At 38.4% G+C, this 17,556-nt stretch overlaps 3 protein-coding genes across 4 annotated transcripts in view; 2 read left to right on the plus strand and 1 right to left on the minus strand.

Moving 5' to 3' along the window:
* The window catches only part of LOC103392120 (follistatin-related protein 1), a 20,011-nt gene extending 13,778 nt beyond the window's left edge, over positions 1-6,233 (minus strand). The window contains exons 1-2 of the mRNA XM_008328666.3: positions 5,979-6,233; positions 5,816-5,872 (exon numbers count right to left, since the gene is read on the minus strand). Of these exons, the coding sequence (XP_008326888.1) occupies positions 5,816-5,872; positions 5,979-5,981 (60 nt within the window). The 5' untranslated portion in view covers positions 5,982-6,233. The remainder of the gene's footprint in view (positions 1-5,815; positions 5,873-5,978) is intronic.
* Positions 6,234-11,017: 4,784 nt separating this feature from the next.
* Positions 11,018-12,169, plus strand: LOC112488294 (uncharacterized). 2 transcript variants are annotated; one of them, XM_025063821.1, is made up of 6 exons: positions 11,018-11,157; positions 11,239-11,334; positions 11,428-11,538; positions 11,613-11,694; positions 11,840-11,897; positions 11,989-12,169. In XM_025063821.1, the coding sequence occupies exons 1-6, from the start codon at positions 11,097-11,099 to the stop codon at positions 12,088-12,090; spliced, it is 510 nt and encodes a 169-aa protein (XP_024919589.1). In that variant the 5' UTR covers positions 11,018-11,096; the 3' UTR covers positions 12,091-12,169. The 2 variants fall into 2 exon arrangements, with proteins under 2 accessions (XP_024919589.1, XP_024919588.1); XM_025063820.1 differs by having other exon boundaries at positions 11,019-11,157; positions 11,239-11,538.
* A 1,930-nt stretch (positions 12,170-14,099) lies between these two features.
* On the plus strand, positions 14,100-17,550 carry LOC103392118 (nectin-4). The gene is made up of 7 exons (XM_008328663.3): positions 14,100-14,130; positions 14,947-15,288; positions 15,382-15,684; positions 15,970-16,063; positions 16,653-16,807; positions 17,231-17,327; positions 17,411-17,550. The coding sequence occupies exons 1-7, from the start codon at positions 14,100-14,102 to the stop codon at positions 17,490-17,492; spliced, it is 1,104 nt and encodes a 367-aa protein (XP_008326885.1). The 3' UTR covers positions 17,493-17,550.
* The last annotated feature ends 6 nt before the right edge of the window (positions 17,551-17,556 follow it).

Genomic DNA, 17,556 nt, shown 5'->3' on the forward strand with positions numbered 1-17,556 from the left:
AACCCTGATGACCTACACTAACCCATGTCAGATGCAGATTCAGACACAGGTCGGAGACACATGATGGCTAAATTCCCACATGATTACAGCCAGGCAGAGCTGCACAGTCTAATCCTAAAAAAAATATTAGGTCTGCTCTGAAAAGAGGCACGGGGATCAGTCAGACGTGGGTCTGTGGCTCCAACTGTCTTATTAACCAGTCTTAGTGTGCCATTGGGAATGTTTTGATAAGGCTGTTGGGAGTTGATGTTTCCTCACTCAGGTTGTAGGTTTAGTAGGTTTAATGTAAATAATAATAATAATAATTAATAAGCAATTTCAGAAAATGTGAAAAATTGTGTTTGTTTTTTAAGAACAACTCAAATTTAGTTTAGCATCACCACAAGGCAAAAGGAATGACACATATTCAGCATGAGGCTCCAAACACACGACTATTGTCTAATGAACTACTTTACCTCAAAACAAACAAAGCTTTTACAGAGTCACAGAAAGAGCCTCTAAAACAATTTATTTCAAAATGTTGTTGTTTCTACACATGCTCTGCTTGTATCTGAATTTAATGATATAAATACTAATAATTTCTGTTATTTTTCATGGCTTGACAACATCTTAGTTTAGACCAGCTGATGCAAGATGAAATTCAGCATCAGTGACCTGTTTTCCAAAAATTGCATTTCACATTAAGGACCCAATCTAAAGATACATCCTCTCCCAACAACAGGTTTTCTTGACGGTTTAACAAACGTGCATTCTAATTGGGTTCCTAACCAAAAGTACATTGACCCTCCCTTGGAATTTAGCCTACTTTTTACCCTGTCACGCTAATGATCTTGATTTATTGCCTCCGACAGTGAGCTGAAAAGAGGGAAACAAGAGCAGATTGTCACCATTTACAACCTGCATTCAGGCCTTATCTCTGTGCTTTCTGGTTGTTGAGTGAACTCTAGTATGCATCATCCCAGATGTTTCCAACTCCCAAACTTCTGCTTGGTGTCTTTGTATGTTGCATAATCATTGTCTCTTACTCATAACACTCTCTAAGAAGACCTTGTGATAATTTGTGGGTGTATTGCCTTAAAGTGCAGGGGTGGGGGGGTGGGAGGGTGGTAATGATAAGATACCAGTACAGCTGGTAAACCAAATAAGGGCTCAGTTGAAACCAAGCTAAAAGTGGGGAAAAAACACAATGTGGCAACAGGAAGCATGAAAAAGAATACACCTCCCACGTCTTTCTGTCTTCCACCTCACTGCACAGCCAGGTCTTACCTCAAATCCAGTCCCTAATGCTACAATTGCACAAATGTGGCTTGATTTCCCCCTCTGTTTTATTTTTCTTTTCTTGCTACACTCTGCAATCCATGCGCATGATCCATGTCTGGATGCCGTAATTAGAGCAGGCTGATACAGTCAGAGGACACAGCGTCCCCCTCACGCTCAAGTTCCTTCCACCTGGACAGATATTTTTAGCCCACCTTGAATGAGGGAGAACAGGAATCAACATGGTAACATGGCAGTTTGGCTGCATGCCTGTGACTCAATCATTGTCCACTGCAGACCGCAACAGGGGAATCACGGTATTCTACTTATAGGCAGTCTCCTCTGTCCTTTTGCCCTTTTGTATGGTGTTAGCAGAGACAAGAGCTTGTCCAGCAGCACTGGTGAGCCACATGTCTGTATCTCATAGAGACTGGTGCTGTTAGGTGAATTAAGTTTAACTGTCATTTCTAGGCCTAGGCAATATGTCTATATATTTTTAAAGATATGTGGATATATTTTAAGATCCAATACAGAAAAAGACAAAAATAATATTTAAAAAATGACAGTTTGCTTCTATCGATTTGACCTAAACTTCACCCTGCACCGACTGTCTACCTTACCCAACTTTCCTCACCCACACCTGACACTGAGATGCAACACAATGAACAAGCAATTTACAGAAGGAAAACATCAGATGCTAGAAAGAAGACTTGAAACTTTTTTTTGTTGATGGTTGATGTCCTTAGGGTGAGATAAACCACTGGTTTTCAAAGTGGGAGCTGCAGCCCCCTGCCACTAGGAGGCACTAGAGGGGGCTCAGAAAATTGGGGGCCAGGGGGAATGTACAGTGTGCGATTTAATTTCAGTAAATTTGTGTTTGATATTGGCTTGTTTAGCATTTAATGCTTGGTCTTTCATTTACGTGTGGATTGTTTTTCATTTATATGACCACTTTATTCCAAATAAATTTGGCACTCCAATCATCAGTCATTCCTCTCTTTAACAACAGATGATGTAGTAAAATGCAAAAAGCACTGTGTTCCTGTCGTACAAACAGGAATAAACATGGTTTGCTCTTTTTCAAGTACTGTATAAATGCACATCTTCAGAGGCGGTAAGCTTTCATCTTTTCTCCTCTTTTGCATATCATCCAAAGTGTAATACATCGACGTTTTATTCAACAGATGCATACCTCGTAGGCAGCCGGTGAAAAAAACCCACTGAGTTTTCCCTCATAAGTCCTGACCCCGGCAAAGCCCTGCCACACTACATCTCTGAACAGCTTATCTTCAAGCGCTGCAATTTCTCGCCTCAGGAAGCACACAAGCATTCTCCTTCATAATAAATCAGGAGTTTGTGTTCACATTTTAATAGCCTACACTCATAGCAGAAAATAAAAACAGCCTCATCAGATCCACTCCGACGGGGGCTTTGCTCCAACTTGTTGACCTCCTTTAGACATCTCACTGGTATGCCAGAGGAAGGCCTGCTCACGGCCAGTGAACAGGCCATATATTATCAGGGTAATTACCTTTGGAGCATAGATGCCTTCCTAATACCTCTCCATTAACTTCATGGGTACACTCACTCAATCTCAGCTGTGTGCTTTGTCTCTGCCGCGTCATACCTCACAGGTCACAGCCATGAATCCAACAATGATGCACACAATAGAACATTGTCTGGCCAGTTAAGGTAGTGACGGCAGTTAAAGTCAGCTGGCAGGACTTGTGAATGATGCAATGGCTTTCGAGGCGCTTATGGCCATCTGTGTTAAGCTGTAAAGATAGGCTATGCTGCCACAAGAATGCATGTTTGAAAAAGATCTATCCTCTAATTAGGCAACAGTGAATCCGGAAAAGGAAAAAATTAAAGGAAGACAGCATTGTGTTTGTTTCCTCTGCTGGTGACTGTTGGCAGGTCAACAGAAGAGTCAGCACAAAGCCAGGTGTGCAACAGCTGTGTCTGTGGAGGTTAAAACCATCAAACACCACCTGCTGTGTTTATGTTTTGGTCAACTACCAGGAGTTAAAAAGGACTAAATATTTCACACCATGTTCATGTCTGAGCAGTGGTTGACAATATGCTACTACTAGCAGTTCAAATGCCATGGTGCTGTCCCTATCTGTAAGTTTCTTATTTGAAAGAACACATTGACTGCTGTGTGGATGTCTCTGTTACCAGCTATTGTTCAGTGTAAAGTTTCAGGTCAGTTTAACACCAGTGTTTTCTATAAGTGAATTTTAATGAGGAAACACCACAGCATGAGCCAAGCGGCGGCTAGTTTAAATTGTATTGTATGCAATAGGAACATTGTGTTACCATGAGATTCCAAAGCAAAATGTGTACATGTACTAATGTCTGGACAACCTTCATTCAATATATGTAAAACAGTCAGCTATATTTCCATAAAATGTCAGTTGGAGTGACCCGCCCTCTGTCTACTTGACCCCGGTGACATCAGTATTCAGAGGCCACAACTACCTCAGTGCTTTTTCATTCTAAAACCATGACTTCATCCACTGTAACCCTTTTAGCTCCATGACAAACAAAAATCTTCCATCCACTCAAACACAATTAAACAACGATATCACATTACCATTCTCATAAACTGTGTGTGTGTGTGTGTGTGTGTGTCTACTGTGTAAACACTGCACTGACTGTCTCTAATGCAGTTGTTTGCTTAGTTACAGAAAGTGCTACAAACTGTAAGAGTTTGAACAACGACTTTTGTGAGCTAAACATACAATTTAAATAAAACAAGATAAAAAAACACTTGGTCAGTTGTTGGTTTTTTTTTAATGTCCAGATCTCTGTGGTGATGTCGGTATAGTCAAAGGTGTTTATGAACACTTTATGAAGTGGGTATAATCGGATTGTTCTTAGTTTCTGTCCTGGAAAAAAAAGCAAATATTTGGACATTTCTGAGTCTTTATGCTTGGTTTGTCTTCACAACAGGCCACAAAAGCAGCTAATCTAACAGTACTTTATCTCTGTGTTGACTCAGAGGAGGAACTACTTAGTGATGCGGTGTGAAACCCATAAGATGAGCAAACACCTCCATGCTCCCTGAGTGACCACCCAAACATATTGTTTGTATGCCAACAGAGCAGCTGTCAGCTTTCCGTACACGGTGTACCAAAGCATGCCAAAATATTGATGATCAGAGCTGAGGTTGTGAGACACACGCATGTCTAGTTTTCTTTTCACCGCTGTCTGAGATTATGCTGCGATGTTGTCTTCATAACTTCACAACAAAAGTGTTTGTGTGTTTTTGTGTGTGTGGTCTGGGAGGACGCTAAGTGTCAACATTTGCATCAGCTCAGAGACAGCTAAGTACACTAAAGCTGTAAAAAATAACACATTAAGTCACACTGCAAGGTGGTTAACAGTTGACTAGAAATGCCACTTGACTAACTAAGGAAGTCAAATGGTGCACTGGCCGAGTTAGTGAGGAACAGCTGGTTATCTGCTGCTCTTTATTCATATATAGACATTGACCGGGCGGTTAGCAAACAAAGCCAAACATACACAAACAAACACATCCACAACTATTCAGATCAATCTACACATACACAACATCAAATATTGAGCACTACAAAGGATAATGAGGCACAACTGTGTTATAAATAAATAACAAGAACAGGAAGTAGATCAGCTGAAGACCAAACTGCTAATCTAAATTAGTGGTGAATAACCACTGGCCAACCAATGTGACCATACAGCTGCCTGCACAAACGTAGCACTGAACTCCACTGTTTTGTGTTGCTGCACAACTTTGTACATACCACTCTATGTAACATAAGTCACCACTTTGAAAGTATCACTTTACATTTATGCCTAAACAATATAGTCAATTATTAATTGTGTGACACACAAAAGGGTTACATTTAGAGTGTTACTACTAAAAAAAATAGTAATTTCCACTGAGCAAAGCTAATCTGACTAACCTCTTGTTTGGGTTCCACGACCAGCCTTACTCTACTTTCTGTATACCATTTCAAGTATACCCACCCAGAGACATATTAGTTTGTTGCAAAACAAAGGAAAACAAGTGAAATGAATAGCAGAGAGCAGCGTCTGACCATGAACACAGCACTGTGTAGCCCATTAGAATGACATTGGGGATTAATGTTGAGATATTCCAAGGGTTATTTTTAGGATATTCCTGCATACTACACTTGTGTCTGTCACATAGCTAATATGTACATTTATTTTTATTTGGAATTGACACTTTTGACAATTCGTGAGCTACATTGTCTCAATAATGAAGCCTATAATTGGGTAGAGTGTCAACAGTAATGACATAATTGGTTCTCCTGAAGAAGACAGATGCCATAACAAGCATTGACTGGATACAGTCCTGAAACTCTAGCTGTAAATGTCTGGTTTTTCCACCTCAGCAGCAGTAGGACTGTGATATCTGATAACAGTCTCCAGATGTGGAGCGGCAATGTAAAAATGTAACGGATTAGCAACGTTTGGAAAACCTTATGAAAACGGTTTAAAAGTGACAGTCGATATACGTTTGTCCAAAGGCGTCAAAAAGATCGAAACTTACCTCGGCGCTGCCAAGAGCCACGGCCAGCAGCAGGAGAACGGCCACACTTCTCAACATCTGGACCAAACGGTGGAGAAAAAGCAGAAAGTAGGGCTTAGTTTAAGAAACAAAGAACATCCGTTGACACGTTTATAGGTGGGTAAAAACTTATGTTCGTCGTTACCATTGTGTTCAAGGCTGCCGCTGCTGCTGTTCCTGTGGGTAAAGTCTACTCGTGGATGGTGGGGCTGGTCTGAAAGGTTTGTCCGAGGCGAGTCGAGCAAAAGGTCCGTGATTTTAACAAGAAATTTGAGGAGCGCTAAGGAATTCGTGCCACTCAGTCAGCATCTCCTCCTCCTCCTTCTTCTCCCGTGTGCCTCCTCCTTCTCCTTTACACAGCACAGCCATGGCCAATGAAAACGCCAGGAATACTGAGAGGACGTTTACAAAGGAGTTTAGGAGGAGGGAGCTGCTAGAGAAAGTGAGTTCCTCCTGAGTTTGGGTGAAACGAAAAAAAAAAAAAAATCCATCTCAGACACAACAACTGACAAAAAACAAAAATAACGGTTTTGTGTTTACAGCTAAATCTGACGCAAATTACAGTTAAGCCAACTTTTAAAAGTTTACCATCACTCATTTCCACTTAAGTAAGTGGTCTCCAAAACGAGGGGCGAGTTCCGAAAATGGTTTGTCTACAAATTATTAGGCCACCTATGTTTTTCCTCAACAACATTATTAAGAGAACACAATAATTTCACAAAACTCTTTTGAATTAACATATAAATAGCGTTAACCCTTAAAAGAAGTTCATTTTTAATATATGACAACAATACGTGAACACTGATTTCTGAAGCATAAAAACGAAAATTAATTTTAATCATTCATTAACAAAAAATCACTTTCAGCCTGATGCAACCCAACATTGAATTTGATGACCAGTTGGTATCAAAACAAAATTTTAAATAGGTTATGAATTATATCAATTAAATATAACAAATGTTATATTCCATGTACTTCTGTTTTGATGGGTGTGTCTTTGACTCACATTGTCAAAAACGTCCAGATTTCACTGGTGTGAGAAACAGAATCTGACCACAGGGATTTTGTTGCACATCTCTGGCTGTAGCGGTGATATAATACTTCAGCTAGCTGTCCTGTCAGTGATCTACAACGCAATCCATGTTTCATCAAACCATGTCCTGTGCTAGCCGTGCCCTTCAATCAGCTGAACATCTACAGAAGCCCCATGCAGAAAGACCTTTACCCTTGTGTGCTGAAAGATTAATGTTCTCAGGATTTCAGTGGTGCAAGATTGGTGTGCATGCTCCTATGAGGAGCAATTAAAGAGTGATTAACATTAAGGGATCCAACATCGTAGCACACTGTATTCTGAGCAGGTGGAAGAGGATAAATGAATTTGGTCCCACTGCAAACCATCAATTTAACATGAGTTAATCTCTTCTGGGGACATGTATCTGTGGAGATGAATGCTGTGATTATTCAGACCTTTGTTGAATGTGTGTTTTATTTTAATATATAATTTGGTGTGTGTGTTTCTATGTATTTGTGTGGTGTTTCATATTCTACCAGCATCGACACTGAGTAACATTTAAAACTTGAGGTTTTTATTAAAAAGTAAATTTTTCAATATTTGCTTTACTGTTTTTTTCCCACACTGTCTCAATTGACCTTCAGTTCTCTTTGGGGTTCATTGGCATGCAGGACAGTTTGTTAAATAAGAGGAAATGGTTTGGGGTTTTTTCAGGCAGGAACAAAAAAATAATTCATATGCTGTGAAGCAAAACTGAAGATACCTAGGTGAAAAAAACTCTTTAGTATGTGCTGCAGGTACAGCGACTGAAATACCTTTCCTTGCTAAGGTGTAGTTGTATCACATGCATTAATTTCCTTGATGAAAGGTATTGCTCAGCCATGGGCAGAACAATCTCATGCTAAATAAATGGTTGGACTGAAAATGCAATTTTTACATAACTTTAGTGCAATGTAAAGCTTGAAATTGGTGGTTTATATATGGATGGCTCATAAACCAATCAAATACTTCAATACTTAGGTTACAAGAGATTGTATTACAATTACAAATTAAATATGTGTGATACGTTTAATTATTAGTTTCAATTTATTAAAATTAGACACATAATACATCACCCATAGAATCCACTCTACAATCCTAGGTTCGTGTCAGTCTTTTGATCTATTTTTCATATAGAATGAATTCGATTCACAGTGTATAGCACAATTACCTGATGGAGCAGGAAACTGCACTAATTGCACCCCCTGCAGGGCTGACACATTATAAGTAAAAATTGGTTTTTGTACTTGCCTTCATTTGAAGAGATTTAGGGAATAAATATAAATAAAATCAATAATGATAAAATAATGAAATCAATGTATATACAATTGAATATATAGACATGTTTACAGACGATGCAACAAGGTACTGTCAAATGCCCAGTTGTATGACTAGTTGTATGTTGTTGTACGGTCACTGAAACCCCACAAGAAGCATGAAGGTGTGGGAGGTGTGGAAGGTGTTTCATTGTAGAAAGCGTAAACCAGTGCCTGACGATACAGTGTGAACTAAGCTAGTTTTATTTCCCTTCATACAGGATCACTTCTGTATGGACGGAAAGCCATTGTCATTTTACAGTCCAATGGTGTGCTATGTTTCTTAAAAGTTTGTAATCAGACAGGTAGATACCATACAAAGAGACATTTGTGAATATGACATATTTTGTGTTTTTTTACACAACTCAAAATATAAATTAATAATGATTATTCAAATGAATAAATTAAATATTATTTTAGTTTTAAACTAAACCAGCAGGGTCTCTATTAATAGTTATGCCATTAAACACTGCTTATATCTAACTAAAAATAAATAAAAATAATTTATTAAATTAAACTTAAAAGCAGACACGCTGGGAACCAACTTGATTTCATCACCAAGGAAGTGTTCATGCAGTCATGTAAAGAGTGCATGAATACTTAATCAGACAAATTGTTTAATACATTTTTGCCCTAGCTGCAATGTCTCAACGCATTTAATACATGCTTCTTTTATCCATTCCATCAGCGTGAAAACTGGGTTCTGCTATGACTGATTGTGGAGGGGGAGGGGGGTGGGGGGTGGGGGGGGGGGGGGGGGGGGGGGGGGGGTTCATATGATTGAACCGTGCAGCATGGTTCAGCTGGAGAACAGAGCTTTAAGCTCCTCTGATGTCTCTCCTTGTTCTGCCAGGGGCTTTCTGAGAGGCAACTTTGCCGTAAGTCGGAACTCACATACTGTACAGCATGAATGTCACTCGCCTAACACAGGGCATGAACATATCAGAAGTGCCAACACCAATGAAAGAAAGCCAATGTAGCACAGTCCCATATATGGCGTACAACTAGAAATAAAACCATCTTCTACAAATAACACAGTGTGATGAAATATTTGTGGTCTTGGTCACATCCTCCTCTTACATTCACCTTCGAGGTTGTGAACTGATGAACCCTGTATTTAAAAATAAAACTTTTGGTCTACTGTAAAATGTCAATAAAAGGCTTAGTTGTTCCAGTCAAGTGAGATGTCACTGATTTTTGCAGTCCTGACTAATTGAAAGCAAAAGAGTAACAAAACCAAAACCAGTTACTGGGGCAGTTTAGTAAACATGACTGTAAAGAGGTGAGGTGGCTACTAAATACAACAAACATCCACTCTCACGGTAAAGAGCAGACGACTCCTGTCACTCCTTTGACGTAGGTTATCACAAAGTTGGTTGCAGAATTCACTGCAAGTGTAATAATTTGACCTGATTGGTCCCATTGAGATAAAAGATCTGTTTTCCAAGTGGGAGGTGGCAATAACACAATCATATAATTCAATTTACAATAGTTACAACAAATATGAATTTCAGCCAGTTCCTCTGACTGCAATTCTCTGGGTTTGACCTCATCATATACAGTACACTATGCACAGTGTGTTTCTTCATTTGGTTAGTGGTTTACATGTGAGGTAGGACTACAAACCTCTGTGCAGGTTGTGAATTAAAAACATCTGTCACTTTTGTCTTATTCTGCTGCAATTTCTTTGCAAGTTTACAATTTCCCAGTTGTGCATTTTGAAGAGACTGAAGGAGGAATAATGAGAGCTGTCAAAACAGGGCAATCAATGCCAATCACCCATGTGCTAGGACAGATGGCTTGGAGACGCTTGTGTCCGCAGTGGAAAATAAACAAGTCATTGTCAAAAGTATATAATCGATTAGAAGCACTGCTACGGTTCTGACAAGTTTTGTCAAGCTCTCATTCTCACTCTCTGGTGAATACAGACAAGAGAGCACCTTGACTGTGGTTAGTTCTTCTCAGCAATTGTTGTCTGACTGCTGGGAAAGTCAGAGCAGTTGCACACACACACAATAATGTGCAGTAGTTCTGTAAAGAAATGGACATGGTTTGTATTCTGTTAGATAACAATTTCAGTTTGTGAGTGAAGAAAGGTCATTTCATATGGTAAAGGAAATTTGCATAGTTCTAACAAGTAAAGGATCGTCATATTTGGTCATAATTTGTCTGGAGCAAATTTAGTTTTCAAAATAAATTGTGAACAAAGAAATCGTGAATCATAACCTTTGGTGAGCTAAATGCATCGTTACATCCCTATTTACTTTACTGTAGATTTGAAGATTACTGGGTCCCTGTTTTTTTTTCCTGGACACTAGTTTTCATTCTAAACTCACTCTTAAATGACCAAACGTATGAGTGTGAGAATTTGTGGCAAGAAATGATGGACAAGTAAACTGTCGAAGCTGTACCTCGTCTGATGAATCTCTTGTCTCCAGAGATTAATAAATTGATTAATTGTGATTAATTATGATCACAATTAAACCTCAGTCAACCTTATACGATTAAATGACTGATTCAAAGACTTAAATCAATAATTAGAGTTTAGACTACAGGGCTTAAACAAATATGACAAACACTGAAGCCAGACTTGACCCTGGTGTGTTTCTCCCAGTGCAGAGATGTTTCTGTGTACTGTGTAGTTGCTAAGACAAATCCAAATAAGTAACTCAATATACAGTTTCTGTAAAAATAACTTTCACTCCCACTAAGAGTAGAAGTGTACATTTTATGGTCTCTGATGTTGACACAAAATCTGTCTTCCTCTCTGACTACAGTTGTGTTGTATAAACATGGTTTGAAGTAACTAAAAAATAACCACTTCCTTTTCTCACTGACTCCTCCACATGAGACACATAAAATGTGACTGACACTCAGCGTTTGTCTCACTGTCATCATGTGTGTCATCAACACAACGCAAGCTATTCAGCTCTTGTACATCTGTCATGTCATTGCAGGTATGGTTTATTTATAATCTGTTATATATTGCAAAAATACTTTGTGTGTTTTTTTTTCTGAATCTTTATGTTTCTTTCTAGGTAAAAACAACGATGTGGTGGTGTCCAAAGGAGACTCTGTCACGTTCATCTGCAACAGAACTGCAGAAACGCCTTCGCAAATCAATTGGAGAACAAGTAGATGCTTCTTTTCTTATCTTAAACGAAACAATAATTTCACTACAAATTGTACCTCCGACAGAGTGAATATAACCTCTAACTCTCCCTCAGAGCTAAATATTCTAAATGTTCAGTATGAAGATACAGGAAACTATCAATGTGAAATAGTGTCCATTGAAGGTGTTCAAAGGTCTGAGTGGAATTTACTATTAAAACATGAAGGTAAGGGAAAATCAAGCAGGTGTATTACAGATGCAAACTGCCTGATAATGGAATTATTTAACTTTTTTTTTCAGAGTGGCCATCTTTTATTTACCCGGTAACAACCGTTTTGGTGGTCTTTCTTCTCAGTACCGTTGTGGCCATTTGCCTCTACAGGTAACATGTTAAAAAATGACTAAACAATGTGAGAGTAACATATGGTCCTAGATCTACAGGATTACAGAAATGTACAGCAAACATTTTTAAAGTGGCTAGCACTTAGTATGCCACGGTGAAAATGTTTAACTGTGGATTTCTACAGAAGACACAAGTCCAGGATCTCAAATCAGCACCAACCTTCACTCCAGTCAGGGTCACAGGTCAGTGGAACTTTATCACCTTTGTACTGGCCGACATTGCAATCTTAGGGGAAACCATTCAAGTCAATCACATATGTTTTCTTCTCTATAGGCGGCACCACCGCATACACAGACTGAAACAGACAGAGGGGGAAATGTCCAGAGGAGGAGTCAATATTTTGAGAGGCTCAACTCTATCTATGGACACTATTAAGCTCACAGAACAGACAAGCATTTTCTCTTTAAACTGACTCACATTTTAAAACAATAAAGCCAGTGTCTTTGCTTGCTGATGTGTCTGTTGATTTTTGGGACACTTTTTTTAAAGGTTTTGTACATGTTGGTGGACAAAAGATGTGAAAAACAAAGGCAAAATATAAATATATAAATGAAAAAGTAAAATTGAATATTGTAAACATTGCAAAAGAGTTAAATGTTAACCAAAAATAAATAAACCAAATAGTGTGACTGCATTGTTAAAACTTGTTAAAACGTCACATAATATTAGTTACATAAATAATCACCATTCAGCAGGGCAACCAAAATTCAAGGGTAAAGTTTGTCATAGGATATAGTCAAAATTAATGGTAAAGAGCCAATGGAAATATATATACATAAAAAATATGAACAATTATCAAAAGGCCAGAGAGATCCTCTTTAGAAAAACGTTTTTCACTAGATTGAAGGAATGTTTCTTTTAGAGAAGAGTAAAAAGTCAATTAAAAGTGCAACATATGGCCTTAAGGCCTGATTTACAGCATTAACATGTTTGAAATACACTGAGAAACAATCAGCATAAAACAGCATATTTGATGGTCTTACAAGTAGCTGCAGCGCCTGACCTTCTTTAGACCTTCAGCCAGCAGGAAGGACACAACACGTGGTTTAACTGTCATCAGTGTGGAAAAAAAAAGTTTCCTTCCGCAGAAAAAAAAAAGACTTCATTATGTTTCCTTATTTGAATTAGTAAAAGAAAAACAGTCAAATAGAAAAATTAGATGAGTATTTGACTTATGTGCTATAGAAAACTATATTTTTCAAATGCCCTGCTTCACTTCAATGTAGATTTGACAATGTTTAAATGTCTGAAATAATGTATGAATGTGTAAAACATACAAACGGATATTTGGAGATCAGTGGTAATACACAAATTTTATTTTTGTTTAAAATGAGATATTTTTAATATTCTTTTATTCTGTTATTTAGAATTACCTGCAACTTTAGAAAAGTCTGAAGACCAAAACAGTCTGTACAGTGGTACAGTATTAACTATCCATATCCCTCCTTGTAGGTTACAATACTTTCCTACTGATAATCTTTTCCACTAAGCAGGTGTTGGGGAGTAGTAGTGGGATTCTAGTCTGCCATACACTAGGTCCTGGTTTGGAATTTACATAACCAACACCTCCAAACTTCCCACACTGGTACTGCTGTGCCCTATACTGACTTCACTTGTGCCTCATTTGATTTAAATCATTACATTCACTTGCAGAGATGTACAAACATAACACAATAGAATATTCTTCTTGGTTGCCAAAAAAAAGCTAAGGAAATGTTTCTTGTGTGGGACTACCATCTTGTGGAATTACGTGGTTACTGCAGTTAATTGTATAACGTTTTCTTGTTTGTTTACCGTTAGACAAAACGTTGAGGCGTCTTTTTATTACTGATGCCTGTGGAACTACCTCAAAGGCAGGCTCAAGAATGACCTTTCTAACCATTCAATTTAATTTAATTTCAACTTATTCATTCCATATCCTTTATCTGTACAGTACTTTGTGCTACATTCATTGAGCAGGGTCTTCCCCGTCTCGTTTTATTTATCTATTTTATGGTCTGTATTGTCAATGTACCACGAGGATACAATGAAACTATGCTTCTGCTTTTGGTTAATCACCAAGGGGAGCTATGGGCAGCAGTTAGTAGTGATGTGCGGATCGATCCTGAAAATCGATACTTCCGATTCTGGATCTTTATACTCTGAAATCAATTCTGAAATCATAATATCGATACTTTTGATACTTACGCATTCTGAGATGAGGTGTATCCTAAACAGAAACATGGTGAAAAGTATCCAAATAATTAAAGACGCTATGATTTGAAATACACTTTTTTTTATTTAAAAGACAAATGATAAAATATCGGTATCGAATCAATCCGAATTTTACTCGGTATCGGATCGGAAAAGAAATTGGTGGTATCTAACATCACTAGCAGTTACGGATGTCATCAGAAAGAATGACGTCGTCCATGCGTATGTGCGTTGAATATTCTTTAAACTATTGTACCATACCAGTAAGCAAGGATGAATTCGAATCCGTCTGAGTACGACAGAAGTATTATTTTTTTATTATTATTTAGATTTGTTTCACATTCGTCGACGTTGCTATTTCGCTGGTCCTGCAGGTGGCTAACGCTAACGCTAGTTTTGTTGCTTAGCGAACAGACGCATGGTAAGAATTGAATTTGCTGTTTGTTGGTTGTACTAGTGTTGTAGCGTATTACTAGCATTTGTATGCACTTTATATGCAATGGCTGGATGGATTCGTAGAAAAACGTGGGCGGAATATACGACAATAAAAATAGTATAGAAGAGGAGAAATATATAGCATTGTTGATTTGAGCTCATGTACTGTAGAACTAAGATGGACGAAGCAGTTTTCTGTTTTTCTGAGAAAAACAGCCAAATAATATGCTTTTATTAAATAAAAGCATACAATAAATATAAGCACGTGGCCGAATTCAATTTTCATCAGAAATGCAAATTAATGTTAATAAAAATAAAATAGACAATAGACAAAACGCAGGAAATTATTAAAGATATGGTCAGAATTCATCCCAGAAACTTTACAGATGTAATGAAAAAATACTTAATATGCTGTAACTTTGTCCTCACTCCCCACAGGTCTGATTTTTACACTGCTACATATTTTTTATTAGAATTCTTTATCTCACAACTTTAAAGTACCCCTTAACTTAAATGCTAATTCTTGTGCTTCTGTTTTTTCCATGTGGAAAAATGTGGAAAAACTTGTGCTTCTGTTTTTTCCATGTGGAATTTTATTTGCAGCTAATAGAGTGACTGGAGGAGATCAGGTTGTTTTACAAGGAGGCAGTGCTACTTTTCCTTGTCAACTGGCGGCAACAACAGACACTATCACCCAAATCACATGGGATAGAATGACGAAAGAAAATCCAAATGGCAAAGGCTTTTACGTCATCCAGGCCAACAATGGAGGATATAATTATAAAATCCTTGATAACAGATTCACATTTATAGGAAACTTAAAAGGCCACAATGGATCTCTCACAATAGCGAATGCCACGCTGATGGATGAAGGGAATTACACGTGCATATTCACCCTTTACCCCAGTGGAAGTTTCCAGACTCAGATGAGTCTTGAAGTCAAAGGTTATAGCAACCAATTCATTTATGTTTTTTAGATGTGAAAATTCAGGATTGAGTTGTCCACATGTTTATATTCTTTGTGTAATTTCTCTCCAGTACCTCCAGTCACACTTGTCAAAGATGACTTCCCAGTTTTGTCAGAAGATGAAGCTCTTCTTGCTACCTGCCTGGCATTTGGTTCTAAGCCCGCAGCACAGGTGGAGTGGGACACGGGCAATCCTCCAGTAAGACTGAGGGCAACGACTAATTCAACCCTGCATGACAATGGTACAACAACAACAGTTTGTTACCTGTTCGGGACACCTATCATAGAAATCAACAATCACACCGTCCAGTGTGTCATTACCACTTCAGCTTTGTCTGAGAAGAAGACAATACCTTTCTCATTAAATGTTTACTGTAAGTATACATTTATTTTACCACCTAACTTATAAGAATTATAAGAATATTTCCTCTATTATTTTGAAAGTTGTTCACCATTCTGTACAAGACACTGACTTTCTCTTTAGAGCCATTTTGGTTGAAAGTCTGGGGATTTTTCACTTTGTTTTATTTTTGGAACTGGGCCTAACCTCCTGTTTCCAGCAAACATGCCTTCTGTTGGCTTTGTGCTGGTCAGACTCAAAAACTCCATTGGGCAAAACTTCCTTTTCACTTCCTTTTCTTTTCATTTTCATTTTGTAGTTTCCCCCAGGTATGTGAGCATCACAGAAGTGTCTGAAAACTCATTTAGCTGCAAGACTAATGCCAATCCAAGTGCCAACATCACCTGGACCAGGTACTGAGGTTTCAGCTCTGTTGTTTCAATTCATACTTACAGGTTTGTACCTATGAGGAAAAGCAACATAGCGTTTACTACGCTATGTTTGGCACAAGACATGGAACCTAAAACGTAACGACTCCATCTAAGAATTACACTGTAGATCTTTAAATTGAGGTAGAGCTGACAGAAACAAATTGAGTAAGCTGAGGACTCACGGTTTGTCTTGAGGAAAAGAGCAGTTCCCCCGTTAGAAATAAGGACGACACAATTTTCTTTTCCCAGTTTTTGGGAGTTCTACAAGCTCGTTATTATCACATCATCTAGACCTTTTCTTGTTTGGTGTTTGACAGCTGTAGTGTAATTGGTCAATAAAAATGCTTTACTCTGACTGTACTCTGAAGTGGTCGGACATACCTCCCCTCCCCTCACTTCCGTCCTCACCCCTGACAAATTGTTGCAACAAACATTCTCAACCTCAGCTTCAAACATGTTTCTGTCAATGTCCCACAATGCCTAGTGCTCGGGGGGGCGTGCTGTTGTCCTATCTAGACTCTACAGACTTCACACCATCTGTAGAAAACACATTTCCCATTTCTTTCTTCAGACTAGGACAGCCTTTGCCTGAGGTTGGTGTCAGGGTAAAAAATAACATCCTGCAGTTTACAACGATGGGGCCAGCAATTAATGGCTATTACCGTTGTGAAGCCTCCAACGTCCATGGACGAGAGCTGGCTGACCTGTTGATGCACGTTGTCCTAGGTGAGGCTTTGTTTTTGTTCTCTTGATAATGTTTTTTTTTTTTTTTTAAATCTTCATTAACAAATTTATATAATTAGAACACTGAACACATTAGGTTAGGATTTCTCTGTAACTTTCCATAAAGAGGAAACAGAGGTGTTGTAATTTAATGTTTAATTTTGGTGTAGTCAGGTGAAGTGAGGGACGGACATAACATAAGAGTGGAAGAAGATGCACACGGGTGGATTTTTCTAATGATATGTCATGTACAGCTAGTGACGTCTGAATGAGGTTTCCTTGATATGTTTTTCCAACCATTCTAAAGGAAGGTTTTAAAAACCGATTTTAACAGTCCCTTGTAGACAAACCCGTGTGTGTGTTTTGTATGATAATCACACATAACATCTGCATATCTGTTTCCTCTGTTACATGGTTTCTCTGCAGAACGCTACGTTAGCTGTTGGATTCTGTTCAGCATTTTACTTATACTGAATGTCCTCGTGGTTGTGCTGTGCTTCAAATATCCCAAAGTCCGTCAAAGGTATCAAAAAAGCCATACTACATGTGTTTCCTGGTGTGAAGTGCTTTCTTTCTTTTAGTTTATTTTGTTGTTTATTGTCCTAGGTTTGCAGACATCCTTCAAGGTCAGCGGGACACAACGACCTCGAGGCGTACAGCCCAGGAGGACGAAGTGGAAAGTTTGTAGTGTCTAGAGGCTTAAAGATACAATGGTGAACACAACACTGCTGCATCATGAATGCTAATCTAGT

Source organism: Cynoglossus semilaevis, chromosome 16 (genome assembly GCF_000523025.1).
Source record: "Cynoglossus semilaevis isolate Cse_v1.0 chromosome 16, Cse_v1.0, whole genome shotgun sequence".
Taxonomy (NCBI): domain Eukaryota; kingdom Metazoa; phylum Chordata; class Actinopteri; order Pleuronectiformes; family Cynoglossidae; genus Cynoglossus; species Cynoglossus semilaevis.

Coding starts and splice junctions, on each gene's coding strand:
- LOC112488294 (XM_025063820.1), top strand. CDS start 11,097: ATGTGTGTCATCAACACAACGCAAGCTATTCAGCTCTTGTACATCTGT. Junction 11,539..11,612: donor TTTACTATTAAAACATGAAG/GTAAGGGAAAAT, acceptor TTTTTTTTTCAG/AGTGGCCATCTTTTATTTAC. Junction 11,695..11,839: donor GTGGCCATTTGCCTCTACAG/GTAACATGTTAA, acceptor GGATTTCTACAG/AAGACACAAGTCCAGGATCT.
- LOC103392118 (XM_008328663.3), top strand. CDS start 14,100: ATGTCATCAGAAAGAATGACGTCGTCCATGC. Junction 14,131..14,946: donor AAGAATGACGTCGTCCATGC/GTATGTGCGTTG, acceptor TTTTATTTGCAG/CTAATAGAGTGACTGGAGGA. Junction 17,328..17,410: donor TATCCCAAAGTCCGTCAAAG/GTATCAAAAAAG, acceptor TTATTGTCCTAG/GTTTGCAGACATCCTTCAAG.